Here is a 14,766-nt window from a genome sequence, read left to right on the forward strand (position 1 = left end):
TCATGTTTTTAAAAGTTCACCACCAAAACTATTTTCTCTCTGTAAAAAAACAAACCTTATAAACAACACTTGGACATGTCTGAAATGGCTCCCTATTCTCTATATGGTGTCTGAAATGGCTCCCTATTCTCCATAGTGTCTGAAATGGCTCCCTATTCTCCATATAATGCCCCAAGCCATAACTCCTGAACATCTAGTAACATCTAGACTATTTGCATTGCCCCCCCCCCCCCCCCCTCTCTTTTACGCTGCTGTTACTCTGTTATGGGGCGGCAGCATAGCCTAGTGGTTAGAGCGTTGGACTAGTAACCGGAAGGTGGCAAGTTCAAACCCCCGAGCTGACAAGGTACAAATCTGTCGTTCTGCCCCTGAACGGGCAGTTAACCCACTGTTCCCAGGCCGTCATTGAAAATAAGAATTTGTTCTTAACTGACTTGCCTGGTTAAATAAAGGTTAAATAAAAAAATAAAAAAATCTATGCGTAGTCACTTTAATAACTCTACCTACATGTACATATTACCTCAATACTAGTGCATTGACTCTCCGAAATTTCTTTTTGATACTGTCGCAAAGCTAACTAAAAAGCAGCATTCCCCAAGAGAGGATGACTTTCACTTTAGCAGTGATAAATTCATGAACTTCTTTGAGGAAAAGATTATGATTATTAGAAAGCAAATTACGGACTCCTCTTTAAATCTGCGTATTCCTTCAAAGCTCAGTTGTCCTGAGTCTGCACAACTCTGCCAGGACCTAGGATCAAGAGAGACGCTCAAGTGTTTTAGTACTATATCTCTAGTACTACAATGATGAAAATAATCATGGCCTCTAAACCTTCAAACTGCATACTGGACCCTATTCCAACTAAACTACTGAAAGAGCTGCTTCCTGTGCTTGGCCCTCCTATGTTGAACATAATAAACGGCTCTCTATCCACCGGATGTGTACCAAACTCACTAAAAGTGGCAGTAATAAAGCCTCTCTTGAAAAAGCCAAACCTTGACCCAGAAAATATAAATACTATCGGCCTATATCGAATCTTCCACTCCTCTCAAAAGTTTTAGAAAAGGCTGTTGCGCAGCAACTCACTGCCTTCCTGAAGACAAACAATGTATACGAAATGCTTCAGTCTGGTTTTAGACCCCATCATAGCACTGAGACGGCACTTGTGAAGGTGGTAAATGACATTTTAATGGCATCGGACCGAGGCTCTGCATCTGTCCTCGTGCTCCTAGACCTTAGTGCTGCTTTAGATACCATCGATCACCACATTCTTTTGGAGAGATTGGAAACCCAAATTGGTCTACACAGACAAGTTCTGGCCTGGTTTAGATCTTATCTGTCGGAAAGATATCAGTTTGTCTCTGTGAATGGTTTGTCCTCTGACAAATCAACTGTAAATTTCGGTGTTCCTCAAGGTTCCGTTTTAGGACCACTATTGTTTTCACTATATATTTTACCTCTTGGGGATGTTATTCGAAAACATAATGTTAACTTTCACTGCTATGCGGATGACACACAGCTGTACATTTCAATGAAACATGGTGAAGCATGTGTTTCAGACATAAGGAAGTGGATGGCTGCAAACCTTCTACTTTTAAACTCGGACAAAACAGAGATGCTTGTTCTAGGTCCCAAGAAACAAAGAGATCTTCTGTTGAATCTGACAATTAATCTTAATGGTTGTACAGTCATCTCAAATAAAACTGTGAAGGACCTCGGCGTTACTCTGGACCCTGATCTCTCTTTTGAAGAACATATCAAGACCATTTCAAGGACAGCTTTTTTCCATCTACGTAACATTGCAAAAATCAGAAACTTTCTGTCCAAAAATGATGCAGAAAAATTCATTCATGCTTTTGTCACTTCTAGGTTAGACTACTGCAATGCTCTACTTTCCGGCTACCCGGATAAAGCACTAAATAAACTTCAGTTAGTGCTAAATACGGCTGCTAGAACCAATACGGCCTGACTAGAACCAAAAAATGTGATCATATTACTCCAGTGCTAGCCTCCCTACACTGGCTTCCTGTCAAAGCAAGGGCTGATTTCAAGGTTTTACTGCTAACCTACAAAGCATTACATGGGCTTGCTCCTACCTATCTCTCTGATTTGGTCATGCCGTACATACCTACACGTACGCTACGGTCACAAGACGCAGGCCTCCTAATTGTCCCTAGAATTTCTAAGCAAACAGCTGGAGGCAGGGCTTTCTCCTATAGAGCTCCATTTTTATGGAACGGTCTGCCTACCCATGTGAGAGACGCAGACTCGGTCTCAACCTTTAAGTCTTTATTGAAGACTCATCTCTTCAGTGGGTCATATGATTGAGTGTAGTCTGGCCCAGGAGTGGGAAGGTGAACGGAAAGGCTCTGGAGCAACGAACCGCCCTTGCTGTCTCTGCCTGGCCGGTTCCCCTCTTTCCACTGGGATTCTCTGCCTCTAACCCTATTACAGGGGCTGAGTCACTGGCTTACTGGGGCTCTCTCATGCCGTCCCTGGAAGGGGTGCGTCACCTGAGTGGGTTGATTCACTGATGTGGTCATCCTGTCTGGGTTGGCCCCCCCTTGGGTTGTGCCATGGCGGAGATCTTTGTGGGCTATACTCAGCCTTGTCTCAGGATGGTAAGTTGGTGGTTGAAGATATCCCTCTCATGGTGTGGGGGCTGTGCTTTGGCAAAGTGGGTGGGGTTATATCCTTCCTGTTTGGCCCTGTCCGGGGGTGTCCTCGGATGGGGCCACAGTGTCTCCTGACCCCTCCTGTCTCAGCCTCCAGTATTTATGCTGCAGTAGTTTATGTGTCGGGGGGCTAGGGTCAGTTTGTTATATCTGGAGTACTTCTCCTGTCCTATTCGGTGTCCTGTGTGAATCTAAGTGTGCGTTCTCTAATTCTCTCCTTCTCTCTTTCTTTCTCTCTCTCAGAGGACCTGAGCCCTAGGACCATGCCCCAGGACTACCTGACATGATGACTCCTTGCTGTCCCCAGTCCACCTGGCCATGCTGCTGTTCCAGTTTCAACTGACCTGAGCCCTAGGACCATGCCCCAGGACTACCTGACATGATGACTCCTTGCTGTCCCCAGTCTACCTGGCCATGCTGCTGCTCCAGTTTCAACTTCCACCTGACTGTGCTGCTGCTCCAGTTTCAACTGTTCTGCCTTATTATTATTCGACCATGCTGGTCATTTATGAACATTTGAACATCTTGGCCATGTTCTGTTATAATCTCCACCCGGCAGAGCCAGAAGAGGACTGGCCACCCCACAGATGCTCTCTCTAATTCTCTCTTTCTTTCTCTCAGAGGACCTGAGCCCTAGGACCATGCCCCAGGACTACCTGACATGATGACTCCTTGCTGTCCCCAGTCCACCTGACCGTGCCTCTGCGCCAGTTTCAACTTCCACCTGACTGTGCTGCTGCTCCAGTTTAAAATGTTCTGCCTTATTATTATTCGACCATGCTGGTCATTTATGAACATTTGAACATCTTGGCCATGTTCTGTTATAATCTCCACCTGGCACAGCCAGAAGAGGACTGGCCACCCCACATAGCCTGGTTCCTCTCTAGGTTTCTTCCTAGGTTTTGGCCTTTGTAGGGAGTTTTTCCTAGCCACCGTGCTTCTACACCTGCATTGCTTGCTGTTTGGGGTTTTAGGCTGGGTTTCTGTACAGCACTTTGAGATATCAGCTGATGTACGAAGGGCTATATAAATACATTTGATTTGATTTGTAACACCCTGTATATAGCCTCCACATTGACTCTGTACCGGTACCCCCTGTATATAGCCTCCACATTGACTCTGTACCGGTACCCCCTGTATATAGCCTCCACATTGACTCTGTACCGGTACCCCCTGTATAGAGAGCCCTGGCTCTGATCTGACCACATCTTAGCCTGCAGACCCACTGAGAGCCCTGGCTCTGATCTGACCACATCTTAGCCTGCAGACCCACTGAGAGCCCTGACTCTGATCTGACCACATCTTAGCCTGCAGACCCCCCCCCCCCCCCCCCCCCCCCCCCCATGGTACTGTACAGGTCAGGCTACGTTGTGCACCTATGTGTCTATGTTTGTAAACACTGAGTGTCTGACTGTCTGAGTGTGTACTGCACACTAATGTATGTTAGATGGATAAAAAACAGGGTTCACTAACTTCTTCCAATTCTGAAATAGCTCTTCAAGCTGCCCATTTCATTTACATTTTAAAGATATCTGAAATAATAAACCTTAAAAGAGTAGATTATTTTTTAATTGAGTAGATTAATCATACAGAAGGGCTCTGAGTGATTAGCTGGTGAACCCGGCATCATCTAGTGAAGGACCTGTCAGGCTGATAGACAGTACTTAAGGCATCATCTAGTGAAGGACCTGTCAGGCTGATAGACAGTACTTAAGGCATCATCTAGTGAAGGACCTGTCAGGCTGATAGATAGTATTTAAGGCATCATCTAGTGAAGGACCTGTCAGACTGATAGATAGTATTTAAGGCATCATCTAGTGAAGGACCTGTCAGGCTGATAGATAGTATTTAAGGCATCATCTAGTGAAGGACCTGTCAGGCTGATAGATAGTATTTAAGGCATCATCTAGTGAAGGACCTGTCAGGCTGATAGACAGTACTTAAGGCTCCATTTATAAAACCAGTGATTAAAGTGATTAAAAGATGGAGTGGCCTGCCCGACTGCCTGTCTGTCCCGTCCGTGAATTCTATCTAAGAACTATTGTAAGGAGGAACAGATGGCCTAGGAGCAGACACAGTGTGAGTTCAGACTGGCACCCAATTCCCTACTGTATATAGTAGGACTACTTTAGACCAATAGTCAATGAGGCTGAGTGAGGAGAGGAGAGTTTCGCTAGCAGCTTCATTTAAGCATCTCCAGAGAGCCTAAATCAAGTCCTTCATTCTACCAGACACTTCGGAGTGGACTAGTCTTATCTATTCAGATTGGTGTTGTCACCATTCCAATGTCACCATTCCAATGTCACCATTCCAATGTCACCATTCCAGTGTCACCATTCCAGTGTCACCATTCCAGTGTCACCATTCCAATGTCACCATTCCAGTGTCACCATTCCAATGTCACCATTTCAGTGTCACCATTCCAGTGTCACCATTCCAATGTCACCATTCCAGTGTCACCATTCCAATGTCACCATTCCAGTGTCACCATTCCAATGTCACCATTCCAGTGTCACCATTCCAATGTCACCATTCCAGTGTCACCATTCCAATGTCACCATTTCAGTGTCACCATTCCAGTGTCACCATTCCAATGTCACCATTCCAGTGTCACCATTCCAATGTCACCATTCCAGTGTCACCATTCCAGTGTCACCATTCCAGTGTCACCATTCCACCATACTAGATGTTCCTTGGCAAAAAAAGAAATCACGAAACAGACTCAAATCTGCTCCTTTAAAACCTACTTTAGTAAAAATAAAAAACACTGTGTGCTATAGCTTGCAAAAATAAACTAAATGTGACTCTGGGGGACAAGATAAGGAAGGCTGTTTTGGTCCAACATTAAGAACGTTATTCCTCGAGACATTGAGACCACTTCCTGTTTAGGTTCCTTTGCTTCCTGGTATCGTGACAACACTAATTCAGGTAGTTACTGCTTCCTGGTACCGTGACAACACTAATTCAGGTAGTTACTGCTTCCTGGTACCGTGACAACACTAATTCAGGTAGTTACTGCTTCCTGGTACCGTGACAACACTAATTCAGGTAGTTACTGCTTCCTGGTACCGTGACAACACTAATTCAGGTAGTTACTGCTTCCTGGTACCGTGACAACACTAATTCAGGTAGTTACTGCTTCCTGGTACCGTGACAACACTAATTCAGGTAGTTACTGCTTCCTGGTACCGTGACAACACTAATTCAGGTAGTTACTGCTTCCTGGTATCGTGACAACACTAATTCAGGTAGTTACTGCTTCCTGGTACCGTGACAACACTAATTCAGGTAGTTACTGCTTCCTGGTACCGTGACAACACTAATTCAGGTAGTTACTGCTTCCTGGTACCGTGACAACACTAATTCAGGTAGTTACTGCTTCCTGGTACCGTGACAACACTAATTCAGGTAGTTACTGCCTTCACGCTGACTGAATGGGAGACTTTCTCCTCTGTTCATAATGTCTTTTTTTTCTGTTAATGCGATTCTTTTATTGACGTATTGCCTTTATTCAACCTGGTAAGCCAATGGGAAGACATGCCCTTTGACGACCTGAGATCGCTCGGCCTACCAGCTTCCTCCTGAAAAGAAAAACTTGACCCTCTGACCTCTGAATTCAATAGGGCCATTGATGTGACAACGCATTAAGTAGGAAAGACTTCACACGGTGTTCAGGCGGATTGACGCAGTGAATGAAATGTCATTTCCAAGCCTGGACTAATAGCAATAACAGTCATGTAGTTACGGCTTCCCCATCATTTCAAATCACCTTGCACTTTGGTTCCCTTGGATGAAAAGGCACAGCTATTGGAGGAACGTGGAGAAACAACTCAGAGTGTGACGGCTGCACCTGAAGTAACCCTGCCAGCCTCAGAGTGTGATGGCTGCACCTGAAGTAACCCTGCCAGCCTCAGAGTGTGACGGCTGCACCTGAAGTAACCCTGCCAGCCTCAAGAGTAAACTGGCTTGAAAGACTCTTTTATTTCACGCAGAACAACAATAAAAACAACAAATCCTATATGGAAAAAAATAACCATTTTGCTGTAGGTCTGTTCCATTGTTAACTTTTGCCGTAGATATTCTCCTGTCTGAGAGAGCTACCGTTGTAGCTCTCTAATAGGAGTTGACAGAGGAGACACAAACACAGTCGTATTGAATAGGTTACCTGACTGAGGCCAGACACCTCCCCCTGCTGCAGCGGCTCGGCGATGGAGGGAGTGAACACTACGGAGCCGTCCAGCGGTCTTCCCTTCAGGAAGTGTTTGCCGGCCTCGAAGATCTCCACCTCAATCATCTTCCCCTTGAACTCTGACCTCTTGGGCACCAGCACCTGACACAGGGAATATGAAATGGGAGGGTGGTGGGGGGTTAGAGGTCAATGTGGGAAATCCATTGAACATGGGGGAAAACTGTTGTCAGAGAAGCATGGTGTAAAAACAGGTGATGGATCACCACCCGCTCAGTGTTGCAACGGTACACCTGGACACTACTGGAGGTTTCTTAAAGTCATGTGGACCAGTTTAAGAGGATTCAAATGGCCTGGTGGTGTTGGATACCAAGGAGACATGGGGAGACAGGTAGCCTAGTGGTTAGAGTGTAGGGGCGTCAGGTTGCCTAGTGGTTAGAGTGTAGGGGCGTCAGGTAGCCTAGTGGTTAGAGTGTAGGGGCGTCAGGTAGCCTAGTGGTTAGAGTGTAGGGGCGTCAGGTAGCCTAGTGGTTAGAGTGTAGGGGCGTCAGGTAGACTAGTGGTTAGAGTGTAGGGACGGCAGGTAGCCTAGTGGTCAGAGTGTAGGGGCGTCAGGTTGCCTAGTGGTTAGAGTGTAGGGACGGCAGGTAGCCTAGTAGTTAGAGTGTAGGGGCGGCAGGTTGCCTAGTGGTTAGAGTGTAGAGGTGGCAGGATAGCCTAGTGGTTAGAGTGTAGGGACGGCAGGTAGCCTAGTGGTTAGAGTGTAGGGGCGTCAGGTAGACTAGTGGTTAGAGTGTAGGGACGGCAGGTAGCCTAGTGGTTAGAGTGTAGGGACGGCAGGTAGCCTAGTGGTTAGAGTGTAGGGACGGCAGGTAGCCTAGTGGTTAGAGTGTAGGGACGGCAGGTAGCCTAGTGGTTAGAGTGTAGGGACGGCAGGTAGCCTAGTGGTTAGAGTGTAGGGACGGCAGGTAGCCTAGAGGTTAGAGTGTAGGGACGGCAGGTAGCCTAGAGGTTAGAGTGTAGGGGCGGCAGGTTGCCTAGTGGTTAGAGGCAGGTAGCCTGGTGCTTAGAGGCAGGTAGCCTAGTGCTTAGAGGCAGGTAGCCTAGTGCTTAGAGGCAGGTAGCCTAGTGCTTAGAGGCAGGTAGCCTAGTGCTTAGAGGCAGGCAGCCTAGTGGTTAGAGGCAGGTAGCCTAGTGGTTAGAGGCAGGTAGCCTAGTGGTTAGAGGCAGGTAGCCTAGTGCTTAGAGGCAGGTAGCCTAGTGCTTAGAGGCAGGTAGCCTAGTGGTTAGAGGCAGGTAGCCTGGTGCTTAGAGGCAGGTAGCCTAGTGGTCAGAGTGTTGGACTAGTAACTGAAAGGTTGTAAGATCAACACCCTGAGCTGACAAGGTAAAAATCTGCCGTTGTGTCCCTAAACAAGGCAGTTAACCCACTGTTCCCCTGAACAGGCAGTTAACCCACTGTTCCCCTGAACAAGGCACTTAACCCACTGTTCCCCTAAACAAGGCAGTTACCCCACTGTTCCCCTGAACAGGCAGTTAACCCACTGTTCCCCTGAACAGGCAGTTAACCCACTGTTCCCCTGAACAGGCAGTTAACCCACTGTTCCCCTGAACAAGGCAGTTAACCCACTGTTCCCCTAAACAAGACAGTTAACCCACTGTTCCCCTGAACAGGCAGTTAACCCACTGTTCCCCTGAACAGGCAGTTAACCCACTGTTCCCCTGAACAAGGCAGTTAACCCCACTGTTCCCCTGAACAAGGCAGTTAACCCACTGTTCCCCTAAACAAGGCAGTTAACCCACTGTTCCCCTGACCAAGGCAGTTAACCCACTGTTCCCTTGACCAAGGCAGTTAACCCACTGTTCCCTTGACCAAGGCAGTTAACCCATAACCCACTGTTCCCTTGACCAAGGCAGTTAACCCACTGTTCCCCTGACCAAGGCAGTTAACCCACTGTTCCCCTGACCAAGGCTAGTTAACCCACTGTTCCTCTGACCAAGGCAGTTAACCCACTGTTCCCCTGACCAAGGCAGTTAACCCACTGTTCCCCTGAACAAGGCAGTTAACCCACTGTTCCCCTGACCAAGGCAGTTAACCCACTGTTCCCCTGACCAAGGCAGTTAACCCACTGTTCCCCTGACCAAGGCAGTTAACCCACTGTTCCCCTGAACAAGGCAGTTAACCCACTGTTCCCCTGAACAAGGCAGTTAACCCACTGTTCCCCCGAACAAGGCAGTTAACCCACTGTTCCCCTGAACAAGGCAGTTAACCCACTGTTCCCCTGAACAAGGCAGTTAACCCACTGTTCCCCTGAACAAGGCAGTTAACCCACTGTTCCCCTGAACAAGGCAGTTAACCCACTGTTCCCCGAACAAGGCAGTTAACCCACTGTTCCCTGAACAAGGCAGTTAACCCACTGTTCCCCTGAACAAGGCAGTTAACCCACTGTTCCCTGAACAAGGCAGTTAACCCACTGTTCCCCTGAACAAGGCAGTTAACCCACTGTTCCCCTGAACAAGGCAGTTAACCCACTGTTCCCCTAAACAAGGCAGTTAACCCACTGTTCCCCTGACCAAGGCAGTTAACCCACTGTTCCCCTGAACAAGGCAGTTAACCCACTGTTCCCTGAACAAGGCAGTTAACCCACTGTTCCCCTAAACAAGGCAGTTAACCCACTGTTCCCCTGAACAAGGCAGTTAACCCACTGTTCCCCTGAACAAGGCAGTTAACCCACTGTTCCCCTGAACAAGGCAGTTAACCCACTGTTCCCTAAACAAGGCAGTTAACCCACTGTTCCCCTGAACAGGCAGTTAACCCACTGTTCCCCTGAACAGGCAGTTAACCCACTGTTCCCCTGAACAGGCAGTTAACCCCACTGTTCCCCTGAACAAGGCAGTTAACCCCACTGTTCCCCTGAACAAGGCAGTTAACCCACTGTTCCCCTGAACAAGGCAGTTACCCACTGTTCCCCTGAACAAGGCAGTTAACCCACTGTTCCCCCTGAACAGGCAGTTAACCACTGTTTCCCCTGAACAGGCAGTTAACCCAACTGGTTCCCCTGAACCAAGGCAGTTTAAACCCCAGCCTGTTCCCCTGAACAAGGGCCAGTTAACCCACTGTCCCCTGAACGCAGTTACCACTTCCCCTGAACAAGGGCAGTTAACCCCCTGGTTCCCTGAACAAGGCAGTTAACGCCACTGTTCCCCCTGAACAAGGCAGTTAACCCACTGTTTCCCTGACCAAGGCAGTTAACCCACTGTTCCCTCTGAAGCAAGGCAGTTACCGCACTGTTCCCCGACATGCAGTAACCACGTTCCCTACAGGCAGTTAACGCCACTGTTTCCCCTGAACAAGGCAGTTAAACCCACTGTTCCCCTGAACCCACGTTCCCCTGACCAAGGCAGTTTAACCCACTGTTCCCCTGAACAAGGCAGTTAACCCACTGTTCCCCTGAACAAGGCAGTTTAACCCACTGTTCCCTGAACAGGCAGTTAACCCACTGTTCCCCTGAACATAGGCAGTTAACCCACTGTTCCCCTGAACAAGGCAGTTAACCCACTGTTCCCTGAACAAGGCAGTTAACCACTGTTCTCCCCCTGAACAAGGCAGTTAACCCACTGTTCCCCTGAACAGGCATTAAACCCACTGTTCCCCTGAACAAGGCAGTTACCCCACTGTTTCCCCTGAACAAGGCAGTTAACCCACTGTTCCCTGACAAGGCAGTTAACCCCACTGTTTCCCTGAACAAGGCAGTTAACCCACTGTTCCCCTGAACAAGGCAGTTAACCCACTGTTCCCCTGACAAGGCAGTTAACCCACTGTTCCCCTGAACAAGGCAGTTAACCCACTGTTTCCCTGAACAAGGCAGTTAACCCACTGTTCCCCTGAACAGGCAGTTAACCCACTGTTCCCCTGAACAAGGCAGTTAACCCACTGTTTCCCCTGAACAAGGCAGTTAACCCACTGTCCCCTGAACAAGGCAGTTAACCCACTGTTCCCCTGAACAAGGCAGTTAACCCACTGTTCCCCTGAACAAGGCAGTTAACCCACTGTTCCCCTGAAAGGCAGTTAACCCACTGTTCCCCTGAACAAGGCAGTTAACCCACTGTTCCCCTGAACAAGGCAGTTAAGTTCCCTGAACAAGGCAGTTAACCCACTGTTCCCCCCAGGCAGTTAACCCACTGTTCCCCTGAACAAGGCAGTTAACCCACTGTTCCCCTGAACAAGGCAGTTAACCCACTGTTCCCCTGAACAAGGCAGTTAACCCACTGTTCCCCTGAACAAGGCAGTTAACCCACTGTTCCCCTGAACAAGGCAGTTAACCCACTGTTCCCCTGAACAAGGCAGTTAACCCACTGTTCCCCTGAACAAGGCAGTTAACCCACTGTTCCCCTGAACAAGGCAGTTAACCCACTGTTCCCCTGAACAAGGCAGTTAACCCACTGTTCCCCTGAACAAGGCAGTTAACCCACTGTTCCCTGAACAGGCCGTTAACCCACTGTTTCCCCTGACAAGGCAGTTAACCCACTGTTCCCCTGAACAGGCAGGTTAACCCCTGTTCCCTGAACAAGGCAGTTAACCCCCTGATTCCCCTGAACAAGGCAGTTAACCCACTGTTTTCCCTGACCAAGGCAGTTCACCCACTGGTTCCCCTGAACAGGCAGTTAACCCACTTGTTCCCTGACAATGCACTACCCACTGTCCCTGAACAGTCAGTTTAACCCACTGTTCCCCTGAAAAAGCAGTTAACCCACTGTTCCCTAGGCATAACCCCACTGTTCCCTGAACAAGGCAGTTAACCACGTTCCCTGAACAGGCAGTAACCCACTGTTCCCCTGAACAAGGCAGTTAACCCCACTGTTCCCCTGAACAAGGCAGTTAACCACTGTTCCCCTGAACAAGGCAGTTAACCCACTGTTCCCTGAACAAGGCATGTTAACCCACGGTTCCCCTGAACAAGGCAGTTAACCCACTGTTCCCCTGAAATCCAAGGCAGTTAACCACTGTTCCCCTGAACAAGGCAGTTAACCCACTGTTCCCCTGAACAGGCAGTTAACCCACTGTTCCCCCTGAACAAGGCAGTTAACCCACTGTTCCCCTGAACAAGGCAGTTAACCCACTGTTCCCCTGAACAAGGCAGTTAACCCACTGTTCCCCTGAACAAGGCAGTTAACCCACTGTTTCCCCTGAACAAGGCAGTTAACCCACTGTTCCCCTGAACAGGCAGTTAACCCACTGTTCCCCTGAACAAGGCAGTAAACCCACTGTTCCCCTGAACAAGGCAGTTAACCACTGTTCCCCTGAACAAGGCAGTTAACCCACTGTTTCCCCTGAACAAGGCAGTTAACCCACTGTTCCCCTGAACAAGGCAGTTAACCCACTGTTCCCCTGAACAAGGCAGTTAACCCACTGTTCCCTGAACAAGGCAGTTAACCCACTGTTCCCCTGAACAAGGCAGTTAAACCCACTGTTCCCCTGAACAAGGCAGTTAACCCACTGTTCCCCTGAACAAGGCAGTTAACCCACTGTTCCCTGAACAAGGCAGTTAACCCACTGTTCCCCTGAAACAAGGCAGTTAACCCACGTTCCCCTGAACAAGGCAGTTAACCCACGTTCCCCTGAACAGGCAGTTAACCACTGTTCCCCTGAACACGGCAGTTAACCCACTGTTCCCCTGAACAAGGCAGTTAACCCACTGTTCCCCTGAACAAGGCAGTTAACCCACTGTTCCCCTGAACAAGGCAGTTAACCCACTGTTCCCCTGAACAAGGCAGTTAACCCCACTGTTCCCCTGAACAAGGCAGTTAACCCACTGTTCCCTGAACAAGGCAGTTAACCCACTGTTCCCCTGAACAAGGCAGTTACCCACTGTTCCCCTGAACAAGGCAGTTAACCCACTGTTCCCCTGAACAAGGCAGTTAACCCACTGTTCCCCTGAACAAGGCAGTTACCACTGTTTCCCCTGAACAGCAGTTACCCACTGTTCCCTGAACAAGGCAGTTAACCCACTGTTCCCCTGAACAAGGCAGTTAACCCACTGTTTCCCTGAACAAGGCAGTTAACCCACTGTTCCCCTGAACAAGGCAGTTAACCCACTGTTCCCCTGAACAAGGCAGTTAACCCACTGTTCCCCTGAACAAGGCAGTAGTTAACCCACTGATTCCCCTGAACAAGGCAGTTAACCCACTGTTCCCCTGAACAAGGCAGTTTAACCCACTGTTCCCCTGAACAAGGCAGTAACCCACTGTTCCCCTGAACAAGGCAGTTAACCCACTGTTCCCCTGAACAAGGCAGTTACCCACTGTTCCCCTGAACAGGCAGTTAACCCACTGTTCCCCTGAACAAGGCAGTTAACCCACTGTTCCCTGAACAAGGCAGTTAACCACTGTCCCCTGAACAAGGCAGTTAACCCACTGTTCCCCTGAAACCAGGCATTTAACCCACTGTTCCCCTGAACAAGGCCAGTTAACCCACTGTTCCCCTGAACAAGGCAGTTAACGCCACTGTTCCCCTGAACAAGGCAGTTAACCCACTGTTCCCCTGAAACAAGGCAGTTAACCCACTGTTCCCTGAACAAGGCAGTTAACCCACTGTTCCCCTGAACAAGGCAGTTAACCCACTGTTCCCCTGAACAAGGCAGTTAACCCACTGTTCCCCTCAAATATGTAATAAGAAACAAGGCAGTTAACCCACTGTTTCCCCTGAACAGGCAGTTAACCCATGTTCCCTGAACAAGGCAAGTTAACCCACTGTTCCCCTGAACAAGGCCACTACCACTGTTCCCCTGAACAAGGCAGTTAACCCACTGTTCCCCTGAACAAGGCAGTTAACCCCACTGTTCCCCTGACAAGGCAGTTAACCCCACTGTTCCCCTGAACAGGCAGTTAACCCACTGTTCCCCTGACAAGGCAGTTAACCACTGTTTCCCCTGAACAGGCAGTTAACCCACTGTTCCCCTGAACAAGGCAGTAACCCACTGTTCCCCTGAACAAGGCAGTTAACCACTGTTCCCCTGAACAAGGCAGTTAACCCACTGTTCCCCTGAAACAAGGCCCAGTTAACAACCCACTGTTCCCTGAACAAGGCAGTTAACCACTGTTCCCTGAACAAGGCAGTTAACCCACTGTTCCCTGAACAAGGCAGTTTAACCCACTGTTCCCTGAACAAGGCAGTTAACCCACTGTTCCCCTGAACAAGGCAGTTAACCCACTGTTCCCCTGAACAAGGCAGTTAACCCACTGTTCCCCTGAACAAGGCAGTTAACCCACTGTTCCCCTGAACAAGGCAGGTTAACCCACTGTTCCCCTGAACAAGGCAGTTAACCCACTGTTCCCCTGAACAAGGCAAGTTAACCCACTGTTCCCCTGACAAGGCAGTTAAACCCACTGTTCCCTGAACAAGGCAGTTAACCCACTGTTCCCCTGAACAAGGCAGTTTAACCCACTGTTCCCCTGAACAAGGCAGTTAACCCACTGTTCCCCTGAACAAGGCAGTTAACCCACTGTTCCCGCTGAACAAGCAGTTAACCACTGTCCCCTGAACAAGGCAGTTAACCCACTGTTTCCCCTGAAAGGCAGTTAACCCCACTGTTCCCTGAACAGGCAGTTAACCCACTGTTCCCCTGAACAGGCAGTTAACCCACTGTTCCCCTGGAACAAGGCAGTTAACCCATGTTCCCCTAAACAAGGCAGTTAACCACTGTCCCCTAAACAAGGCAGGTTAACCCACTTGTTCCCCTGACCAAGGCAGTTAACCACTGTTCCCCTGAACAAGGCAGTTAACCACTGTTCCCCTGAACAAGGCAGTTAACCACTGTTCCCCCTAAACAGGCAGTTAACCCACTGTTCCCCTGAACAAGCAGTTAACCCACTGTTCCCCTGAACAAGGCAGTTAACCCACTGTTC

At 48.9% G+C, this 14,766-nt stretch overlaps 1 protein-coding gene across 1 annotated transcript in view; it reads right to left on the bottom strand.

Annotated features, from left to right (window-relative positions):
* cdkal1 (CDK5 regulatory subunit associated protein 1-like 1) overlaps positions 1-14,766 on the bottom strand; it is a gene marked incomplete at its 5' end in the record, with an annotated part of 479,592 nt that overhangs the window by 34,097 nt on the left and 430,729 nt on the right. Inside the window, one exon of the mRNA XM_031812234.1 lies at positions 6,841-7,005. Coding sequence (XP_031668094.1) covers positions 6,841-7,005 — 165 coding nt within the window. The remainder of the gene's footprint in view (positions 1-6,840; positions 7,006-14,766) is intronic.

The sequence above is a fragment of the Oncorhynchus kisutch genome, unplaced genomic scaffold (assembly GCF_002021735.2).
Source record: "Oncorhynchus kisutch isolate 150728-3 unplaced genomic scaffold, Okis_V2 Okis02a-Okis13b_hom, whole genome shotgun sequence".
Lineage (NCBI taxonomy): Eukaryota > Metazoa > Chordata > Actinopteri > Salmoniformes > Salmonidae > Oncorhynchus > Oncorhynchus kisutch.